The following is an 11,479-nucleotide window of genomic DNA, read 5'->3' as shown; positions in this document are numbered from 1 at the left end:
AAAGTTTGTGTGAAAAGGGCAAGAATATTTATTTTTCATTAAAATGAAGTTTGTTTTTTTTTTTTTAAATTGATTTAATTAATGATGATGGTCAGAATTTTTAAGATGGAGGTACCCTCGAGAGAAAATAGATTTTTGCTTGCATTAGAATTGTGAAATTTTCACAGAAGATAGATGTTAATAAAATATACAATGTAATATTTTATTGGAAAACAAGCAATTTACAGATTATTTTAATTCTGTTTTCTTTTTACTCTTTTTTCCTTTTGTGTAGTCCTCAGATTGTCATTGTATACGATAATGTCCATCTAGTCATTGAAGAGCTAAACCAGCTGGAGGATTATTTTAATCCGCATGCTCAAGGTAATATAATTTAATAACTTCAGTGTCATTTGTTTCCACTTCCTCTTCGTGTAATCATGTCCAGGCTGTCCATTGCTTGATAGACTGGGGGTGGGGGTTTATTGCCTTGTTTGAAAACAGATAAACTCATGCAAGCAAAACTGACCGCAACACCAAATGTTTCATGCAATGTAACATTTAATGAAAGATATGGGAGGGTATTGTAAATAATCTTGAACTGGGCAGGGCCCTGTGTTCTTGAGCAAAATATTTCATTTCGCATTGCTTCAGTTCACTCAGCTGTAGATAAGTTCCAGCACAAGCTGGGAAGCTAACCCTGCAATTGATTGGCACCTTATCCAGGGAGGAATGTTGTCACTTATGTAATAAGTAAGTAATCTTGCAGTAGACCAGAGCCCCATCCAGTGAGTAATACATGAGGGGAAAGTTCCTAGCTTTGGGTAAAAGAAAATACAGGAGGATCAGTTGGTTATGACTTTATTCAACAAATACCCTTCTGAGATTTATACACTTATTGCAGCCATCTTTCAGTTTTTCTAAACTCTGTAAAAGAACTTGGGAGATTGGGCCTCCAGCCAGGCCTTTCACTATACCCTTAAAGTCAGGATCTTTTCAGCACCCCCTTGTATATGCCAGAGAAACCAAGAAACTGGCCCTATGTTCCTCATAGAGTAATATGGACTAACCCATCATATGTAATAGAGTGTGTTGAAAATCAGTAAATAGTTTTAAATAAGTGTACACCAGTTGATATTGAGAAGAATAAAATTATTTTGATGTTAAATGACCCTGTGTTATAAGTTAACAAACTTCTGTTTATCATTTCAATCAACATGTAGACTTCAATTTACCAAGAAGACTGTTTTTAATATTTACAGGTGCTCTTATCAAAGCAGCTTTCCTTTCTGTGAATCTTATATGCCTTTCATCACCCATGTCTCTCAAAGATCAGTTAATTTCTAAATATAAAGGCGGCTTTGAAATTCATTCTTGGTCAGATCTTCCTCAAGGATCTGGTAAGTAAAATACTAAGACACACTCACACACGCATCATATGCATATTTGTGTTATATGATGCACACTCGCACGCACACACACACACTCTCGCACACACACACACTCTCGCACACATACACTCTTGCACTCTCGCACACACATAACACAAATATGCATGCACTCATACGCACACATACACACAAATACACATGCACTCATACGCACTCATACACGCATGCACTCACACACACACATACACTTTGTAAAGAAAAAAAAATGTAATGATAACTGTAGTGTATGTAATTCGTATCACAGTCATCTGGCAATTGATAGTTTTATGGTTCAAACCCACCTGCAGTCTTGTCATTTTTGAATCTGATGAAATTTACATTTAGATGGTTAATAATATTTAATAGGCACAAGTGTATGGCTGTGTGGTAAAAAATTTGCTTCTCAACCATTTTGTTCCCAGGTTCAGTCTCACAGCGTGGCACCTTGGACAAATAAATGTCTTCTACTATAGCCTCAAGCAGACCAAACCTTCGTGAGTGGATTTGATAGACAGAAACTGAAAGAAGCCTGTCGTGTGTGTGTGTGTGTGTGTGTGTATCTTTGCTCTTCCCCACCATTTAACAACTGGTGTTGGTGTGTTTACATCCCTGTAACTTAGCAGTTCGGCAAAAGTGACTGATATACTAAATACCAGCCTTAAAAATAAGTATCGAGGTGGGGTATATCCGTTCAAGTAAAATTATTCAAGGCAGTGTCCCAGCATGGTCACACTCTAATGCCTGAAACAAGTAAATGAATGATAGTGATAGAGTTGTATCATTTCAAATGCTTTGCACTATTTAATTGTGACCCTTTATAGCTTACCAAAGTCGACTTTTCCCCTTTCGTATTTCTGGCATGGATAAAATAAAGTACCTGTCGAGTTCTTGGCTCGATATTACCTGCTGGTCGTCCTTTTCTAAAATATGTGGTTTTAAAACACAAAGACATCAATTTACGTTTTCTGAAGGAGTTGTTTCCCTTTAATACAACTCCATTTTCTGGCTTTAAATAAACGTTATTATCGAAACTGATAAATATCGTGACATCATTTTGATCGTGCTATTAATATGAGTGAAGGTGGTGAACTAGCAGAATCGTTAGCACGCCAAGCAAAATACTTAATGTTATTTTGTGCGTCTTCACGTTCTGAGCTCAAATTCTGCTGAGGTTGACTTTGTCTTTCGTCCTTTCAGGGTCGATAAAATAAGTACCAGTTGAGCACTGGGGTAGGGGGGGTCCTATATAATCGACTTAATCTCCCCCCCCCCTCACGAACTTGCTGGCCTTGTGCCATAATTTGAAACCAATATGGATGAAAATGTTGACCTGACAGAATCAGGAGCACGTCAAGACAAAATGTCTGACATTTCTTCCGTCACTTTTTTTGCTTTGCCTTTCATCCTTTCAGGGTCAATAAAATGAGTACCAGTTGACAATTGGGGGTCAATATAATCAACTTGCCTCCTCCTGGATTAATATGAATTACTGATTGCATCATTTAAGTGCTTTGTATTCTTGTCTGATAGTATTGATGATGGATGTAACCAGCGCATTTTAATCTATGTTCCTGTGGATGCTGTACAGAAACTCTGGTCAGCAGTGACCCACTTCCTGCTGTGACCATCTCCTGCTTTTTCAGATATACTGTATGTACTGGCATATAAGACCCCCTACACACAAACACACACACACTTTACAAGTATGTTTTATGGAGAAATAAATCCAATACGTTTCATCATATACTGAGTGTCTCATCCGTAATACTGTCACGTTAGATGCAAAATAACTTTTTGTTGTAATATTTGGGAATAAAAAAAGGCCCACCTTTATATGCTGATGTATATGGTGTTAATCTTGAATCGCTTCATCCAAGATGTTCATTTTTTCTTTTTTCTTTTCTTTTTGTTTATTATGACCCACCTACTCCATCTTCTCAGCCTGTGACTTATGGGGCCATCTGGACTCTTTTTTTTCTTTTTTTTTTGCCATTATTTATGTCTTGACCAGCCTACTGATCAGTTTTTTTTTCTCTCCCTTTCTCTCTCTCTCTCCCATCCCAATAGATGTGAGTCGCCATGCAGATCCCTCAGCAAGGACCTGTTCTGTGCATCTCTCTCATAGATATTCCCCAACATAAAGCTGAATCTCTCTCTCACACAAACACAGGTTCAGCTTTATGCTTGAGAATTTCTGTGAGAGAGAGGCACAGAAAAGGTCCCTGCATGGCAATCTCCATAGTACAGATGGTATGGAAAAAGCACACTGTAAAGTGGTTGGCATTAGAAAGGGCATCCAGCTGTAAAAAACCTTGCTAAAACAGACATTGAAGCTCCATGCAGTCCTTGAACACACCAGATTCTATCCAGCCGTCTAACCCATGCCAGCATGGAATGTAGACGTTAATGACTGATGATGATGTGACTGAAAGGAGATTTTTGCTGTTGTATAGAAAGTTGAACATTCACAAAGAGATTACTTTGATGAGTCACTGCAGATTCATGTGAATCTCCTTTATTAATCTGAGCAACGTTAGTGACATGTGCCATCATGTTTGCCTCACTGCTCTCTCTCAAAAATAAACATAAATGTTAAGCTATTTCTATAACTACAATTTGTCTTAATCTTTGTTTCTGAGTGTGCATTATTAGATTGGAAAACAAATTATGTCATGATAATACATGAACAGATTATTACATGGTAAATTTACCAGCATTGGTGGGTGTGCAGTTCTCACTTAACTTCTCGGAATATACAGCAATGAAAGTAATTGCTGCTCATTAGAAATTAAGAAAACACAGTCAGTGACAGACACTGATTATCCCTTTTGTTACTGTATTTCTGTTGAAACATGCTACCTTTATTTTAATTAATTACAAACTTAATAAAGAACTTAGTAAAATAACTTTGTCGTTATTAACCCTTTAGCATTTAAACCAGTCATGTGTAGCCAAAATACTCTACCTGTTTTATGTTCAGACTGGCCAGATCCTGCTTCTCACACCTGCCCCACATTGTTAGTCTAAAAAATATACAGCCATATAACTGAAATCTTAAGGCTGTGAGATAGTGCAGGATAAATTCAAAGTAATGTGAATAATGAGCATAAGTGGCACCTGTGCCTGTAGCATGTAAAAAGCACCTTTTAAGCATTGGGGCCTCACAGAGGCAATGATAAATGACTGAGGCCTTTGGCAATATGCCATGCCTGAGAAGATCCATCAAGCCAAGTGAAATCACAGTCATGGCAGATATTGGTGGCACACAACTGGCACCCGTGCTGGTGGCACGTAAAAGCACCCATTACACTCTTGGAGTGGTTGACATTAGGAAGGGCATCCAACCATAGAAGCTATGACTCCTCAGCTTACTAGCCTTGATCAAACTGTCCAACCCACACCAGCATGGACAATGGACATTAAAAGATGATGAGAAGAAAAGATACATTTGATAGAATAATCTGAATACTAAAGAGTTAAGATGGTATTTGGAACACAAATTAACATGAGGTTTTGATGAAAGGTTTTTGTTTTGTTTTTAGATCACTTTAACCCTTTTGCTACCATATTTATTTTGAGATGCTCTGTGTTTCTTTCAATTAATTTTAAATGTAACAAAGAATATAGCAAAATAACTTAGTTATTATTAAGCTAGTGTTAGGAACATAAATTGTGACTACGGTTTGGTGAAAGATTTTAATTCAGAACTTTTTCAAATAAGACTACAGAGCTAGAGATTTCTTCAGCCAAACTGGCATCAGAAAGGTAAAAGTGGTAAAATTGTATCATAGAACCAAGGGTGGTCTCAGGCTGGTTGGTATCAAAAGCGTTAAAATCCTGCTAAACTAAACATTTAAACTTCTAATTTTATCTGGTTTGCAAAATTGCTGCAGTTGAAATTTCTAAGAGATATTTCTTTCTTGTTTTTTAACATAGGTCTTGGCACGAGTAGTATCTTAGCTGGTGCTGTTATTGCTGCTGTTGTAACGGCTGCTGGAAAAGTTATTGATGCTAAAAGTTTACTGCATTCGGTGAGGATCATTCAATTTTAATATACTTAGCAGAAATAAATTTTGGCATAATTATGGTTTGGAGTATCCCCCTTACACCCAACCAAATTAGTTTTTGTAGCCAATGCCAGTGCTGCCTGACTGGGGACCCATGCCAGTGGCACATAAAAAGCACCATTCAAGTATAGTCGTGCCAGTGCCACCTGACTGGCACCCATGACAGTGGGATATAAAAAGCACCATTCAAGTATAGTCGATGCCAGTGCCACCTGACTGGCACCCATGACAGTGGCACATAAAAGAGCACCATTTGAGCATGACCAGTGTGAGTACTGCCTGACTGGCACGTAAAAAGCACTATTAGAGCGTGGTCGATGCCACTGCTGCCAGACTGGGCACGTAAAAAGCACCATTTGAGCATGACTGATGCTAGTGCCACCTGACTCGCTCCTGTGGTCGTGTAAAAGCACCCATTACATTCTCGGAGTGGTTGGCGTTACGAAGGGTATCCAGCTGTAGAAATCTTGCCACATCAGATTGGAGCCTGGTGCAGCCTCCCGGATGTAAACAAACCAAAATCAGTTATCAAGCTTCTTTCAGTTTCCATCTACCAAATCTATTCACAAGGTCAACCCAAGGCTATAGTAGAAGACACTTGCCGAAAGGTATCATGCATTGGAACTGAACCCAGAACCATGGGTTGGGAAACAAACTTCTTACCAACAGCCACCCCTGCACGAAATCTTTTAAAAATTTTCTTTTTTAGTCAAAAAGAAAAGAAATTTATACTTTTTCAACCATTCAATAACTTGCTTGTTATACGATACCATATTTTCTGGCCTACAGGTCAACATAGTATAAAAAGCACCATTGTCTTTCCAAACTCTGCTGCGTTTCACAATTTTTGGGCCTCCAAAATCTTTTTGGTGTTTAAGTCAATTTAAACATTTTTGTCTGTAAATTTTGGTCTCAAAAATTTGACTTGTATGCCAGAAAATACGATATCAATCAGGATAATTTCATAGATTATTTTGTTTATATATATATTATGCAATAACTATGAGCAAATTATAGTAGTTGTCTTTTAGCATCATTGTCTTCAGCAAACAATATCAATTCGTTTTTCACTTTACTTTTTAAAACAGTGAGAGAACAAATCAAGGGCGATAACTACGCAATACATCATCTGGTGGAGATGCATTTTGACGTTTGTTTGATTTAATTTTTACTTAGGTGTCGAAGGAGGAGAGGAGTAAATCTCTCGTCTCGCTCCCTCAAAATCTTTGTAACCCATCTCTGTAGGAAGATAGGGATTGCTTGCTGATATTGTTATGGAGCTTAAACTCTTGTTGGTTAGTGACCACAAGTCGAGAAGGATTGGTTCAAATATTTAATGTAGTTGAGGCGGGGTGGGGGATCAGGCTCTTCCAGACAGTAAGGTCGTTGAAGCGTAATAGAAAAGGCAGATTTAATTGGAGTGGAATAACTTCAACTTTCTACAAGGTTTTTGTATAGGGTGGGCCCCGACACATGGGATGAAGAGTTACTGAATAGGTCACAGGATGTATGGACAAAAGATTTAAGAACAAAGGATACTAAAATAAATCAGGACTGATGTTCATTTAGCAAAAAGAAAAAGAACAAAATTTCTAACTGACCATCCCAAAATATAACAATAGATATATTAAGTATGAGTCAAATAAGGACGTGAGCACTTAGTCACTTGACTCACCAGTATGGCAGCTGAATCTTAAATGGATCCCTTGTTGTCTTTAGACAAATATGAATCACAGCTGCAGTGTTTATAAAACATCTCTCATGTACAATATATATAATATAATATCAATAAGAAGGCGTTGGAATGGCTGTATGGTTAAGAAACTCACTTTGAAACCACATCGTTCTTAGGTTCAGTTCCACTGCACAGCACCTTGAAAAAGTGTCCTCTGTAATAGCCCCAGGCCAACCAATGCCTTATGAATGGTTTGGGATTCAGAAACTAAGTGGAAGCCTGCTCCTTGTGTGTGTTTGTGTTTGTCCATCACAAGCACTTAACTGGTGCTGGTTTGTTTACATCCCTGTAACTTAGCAGTTTGGCACGAAAGATTGATAGAATAAGAACCAAACTTTAGAAGTAAGTATTGGGGTTGGTTTGTCCAACTAAAACCCTTGAAGATGTTGACAGCAGTTGAATTACAAACAAATAAGAAATCCTACGGCCATATCCAGCTCAAACATTCTTTTTTTTTTTTTTGTTCAAATTGGCCAGGTCTGGCTTTTCACACCTACCTTATAATGCCATTCTAAAAATATACAATCACATCATTGAAATCTTGAAACTACATGATAATGTCTGATTAATTCAAAACAATGTGAATTAATTCACATTACATTTGACAGAATAATCTGTATGCTAAAGGGTTAAGATGTTGTCTCTCTCGAGGCAAAATGTACACTAAGTACCAGCAATATACTGGTGTTGGTTCTGTTGATTCACTCTTATGAAATTTGGTTTTTGTGCCTCTCCAAAATAAATCAATTATTACTCTTTTTCTTTCTCTAGGTCCTTTATCTGGAGCAACTGCTGACAACTGGGGGTGGCTGGCAGGACCAAGTTGGGGGTTTGTTAGGTGGTGTAACCCTGGGAAGTTCTTTGGCTAAAATACCATTGTTTATTGATTACAAACACATCAGTGTCACTCCAGATATCCTGGAATTATTCAACCAAAGACTTGTACTCATTTACTCTGGAAAAACAAGGCTTGCCAGAAATTTACTACAGGTTGTGTATTTTCAATATTCTCTTCTTTGTAATATTACCATTGCTGATTTCCCCATCTGAAAATGCTTTTTTTTCTTTTTTTTTTTTCAAGGTTTTATTGTAAGGATAAAAGACTGTTGAGAGAGTGGCTCCTATTTATGAGCACATGGATGTATTTGAACCCAGGACCCTGAGGCCTGGAGTTTTATCTTCTAATGGTTTGGGATTAAAGATTTAAACTTGTTTCTGATGGAGAGAACGGGATGAAATTGCATTTGAAATACAGATCCCTGAATAGAACAGACCACAATTCATTAATGTGAAATAAGAGTTTACAAAAAATATATATGCGTCTGAGTATTATTTAGCTTTGAGTGTGAGTGAGCCCTAAATGAGAAAGACCCATGTTCAAAGCCACTCAAGAAAAGGAGAGAGTGATTAAGGGCATTCAAGCTTTGATTAGTCCATCCTTTTAAGTGTTGCATATCTAGGACTACATTATCTAATGTGCCCACCTCTTCAAGACAATAGGGTATAATTTGAAAAGTGAGACTGAGTTTTCTCTTGTATAGCAGTGGAACCTTGGCTGTGCACTTATTATTGCAATTTATTGAGGTTAAAACCTGATTCAACACAGCTGACCCAGTTAATAGTGTCAACCTCAATTCTTCTCAATAAAGTTGCACTGTAATCAAAATGAAGGCTTAATTCTTGTTGCATCAATCCTTCTAAATGAGAAAAGGTATCATGTGTAGGTATATTTGTGTGGAAGTTAAGAGTCATGTAATGGGCAATGATTCAAAAGCCTGGATGATTTGCAATTTTCACCCAAATAGAGCTTAGACAGAGTTGAAAGAAAGGTCTATGTTAACCTAGATACATTAAATGAAGGTCTATCAGTCATCTCTTATAATCTTTTACAATCATCATTTTCTCATCCTCTTTTTATATTGGCATGGATTGAATGGCTCATCATGGTCTGTACGAAGGAAATGTCTTAATCATGCATCATATATTTTGGCATAGTTTCTTATAAGCAGATGCTATTCCTGTCATCAACAATTCCATAGAGTCCACTGGGTGCACTTGTAAGGTTACCTTCTGCCCTACTAGGCTAAAGGGTCCTCACTATTTTAGGATGAGGAAGGAACAATAATTGAGAGGTGGTTGAGAAGAGAATTTTGAAAGAAACAGTACTCAGAGGGAGTGATGGTAGAGAGACAGTGATGACAGCTACATGTTTGCTGGTGCATGTGTACCAGAAAATGAGTGATGAATAGTATTAAAGATAGGTATTGAAAAGAATGACTGTGATGGATGTTAATAACAAATGGCATGAGTGAGGGGATGATGACTGACAGCAGACAAAAGCTGGGTGTATTGAATACAAATAGATTAGTTGCTATTCTTTATACAAAGGCATTTTATGAGGGAGAAAGAGAGAGAGATAAGGATGGTGGAGAGGGAACTGACAAGTACAATGCCAAGCTTTGTTACCAGAGCAGCATGTAGTGAATTGGAGGGAAAGAGAGTGAATGTCAGACAGATCCAGTACCTTCCCTAATTACCCAGAGAAGGAGACAATGACCTGTAGGAGATGGAGTGATGGTCCTCAAAACAACAAAGGTGATATTGGGAGTGTTTTAAATATGAACAGATCTGATGCTAAAGTTTTATCTCTTGTTCACATGCTGTTAATTTGAATGAAAATATTTTGTAGACATGCTCACAAACACTTTCACAGAAGTTCACATGTATACAAACACATGTTTTTGTTTGCTACAGATGTTATAGGGATGGGGACCAATGATAAAAACTTCCCTGTATTGAGTACATGTCTCATGTTGTTGAACTACAACATATAGAAAGAGATGGCATTCACAAGGTGTGTGTTTATGAAGAGAGTAGTTAGGGAAATGACCAGTTTGAACATAAAGCAGGTTAAATATTTTGGCCAGAGATGGCCGGTTTGAATACTAAAGAGCTGAAAGTTTAACAGTTTTTATTTTATTTTCAGAATGTTCTCCGTGAATGGTACGCTCGCAAGCCTGGCATTGTTTCAACAATATATAATCTAAAACAATTAGCTCATGACTGTGCCACACACTTTAGCGAAGGTATATTATTTGTTTTATACAGGTTTCTTGAAAAGTAGCAGTAACTTGTAAGATCTTTGATCAATGGAGCTTTTATTTAAAACTTCATCTTTGTGTTTTCCTGATGTTTGTTTATTCAGGCTATTTCCTCATCTAAGATATGTTGCTGATACAATACTTCAACACACTTACCTCCTCACCTTTCCCATTGTCATCTTGTACCTTGAAGATATATTCTTACCATCTCTGTGTCTCTCTAGTTGGAGAATCCATGTATTCATCTCTTCGGCAAGACGACCTGTTTTAATGTCCCTACTATCATACTTTCACATCCCTAAATACTCTACTCCGTTCAGTTGAGGGGGGGGTCTCACCTTGCAGGTACTTGGTGGCATGAAAAAAGCACCAAGTACACTCTGTAAGCTGGTTGGCATTACAAAACAGCATCAAGCTGTAAAAACCATACCAAAAGTAAAGTTCAGTGCAGCCTTCTAGCTTGGCATGGAAAAAAAAAAGGATGTTAAGTGACGATGATGATGATGTTTCAATTGATAAGCGATATTTATAGATTAACTCAAAAAATATCACCCTAAGACATCATCAACAACACAGCCAAGATGAAGAAAATGTTCTCCCTCCAGCACAAAAAGATCACCTTAAACCGATTGCATAGAATCCCAATTAAAATATTATGAAAAAAACAAACACCACTTCATCTTCCTATGCTTGTTTTATACAGAGCACAGCCATAGCTGTGTAGTTGAAAAGTTCACTTTGCAACCACAAGGTTCCAAGTTTAGTCCCACTGCACGGCACCTTGAGCAAATGTCTTCAACTTATAGCCTCTTCCCAATCCCTTATAAATGAATCTGGAAATGAAAAATTGACATCCCATGGTTTCACTTGTCACCATTTTGAGTGAATCAGTGATATGATGTTTACATTCCTTGTTGATTTTTTTTTTCCTCTTGAAATCTTGTCAGCAGGCAAGGCTGTGGTTAAGAAGCTTGCTTCCCAACCTTGTGGTCTTGGGTTCAGTTCCACTGTACATCAAGCGTCTTCTAGTACAGCCCCACATTGTCCCAATCCTTGTGAGTCGATTTGGTAAATGGAAATTAAAAGAAGCCCAGTGTGTGCTTGCTCTCACTCCTTCCAATGTTAAGACAACTTGTGTTGATTTTTTTTTTTTTTTTTTTTTTTTTT

The 11,479-nt window shown here is 37.5% G+C and overlaps 1 protein-coding gene across 1 annotated transcript in view; it reads left to right on the top strand.

Moving 5' to 3' along the window:
* LOC106872675 (L-fucose kinase-like) overlaps positions 1–11,425 on the top strand; it is a 46,693-nt gene extending 35,268 nt beyond the window's left edge. The window contains exons 21-25 of the mRNA XM_052974124.1: positions 275–363; positions 1,242–1,379; positions 5,346–5,440; positions 7,983–8,201; positions 10,198–11,425. Coding sequence (XP_052830084.1) covers positions 275–363; positions 1,242–1,379; positions 5,346–5,440; positions 7,983–8,201; positions 10,198–10,335 — 679 coding nt within the window. The 3' untranslated portion in view covers positions 10,336–11,425. The remainder of the gene's footprint in view (positions 1–274; positions 364–1,241; positions 1,380–5,345; positions 5,441–7,982; positions 8,202–10,197) is intronic.
* Positions 11,426–11,479: the final 54 nt, after the last annotated feature.

Source organism: Octopus bimaculoides, chromosome 17, assembly GCF_001194135.2.
Source record: "Octopus bimaculoides isolate UCB-OBI-ISO-001 chromosome 17, ASM119413v2, whole genome shotgun sequence".
NCBI classification, from domain to species: Eukaryota; Metazoa; Mollusca; class Cephalopoda; order Octopoda; family Octopodidae; genus Octopus; species Octopus bimaculoides.
Note: the sequence above shows the minus strand (reverse complement) of the source record. Positions and strands in the feature narration are given on the sequence as shown.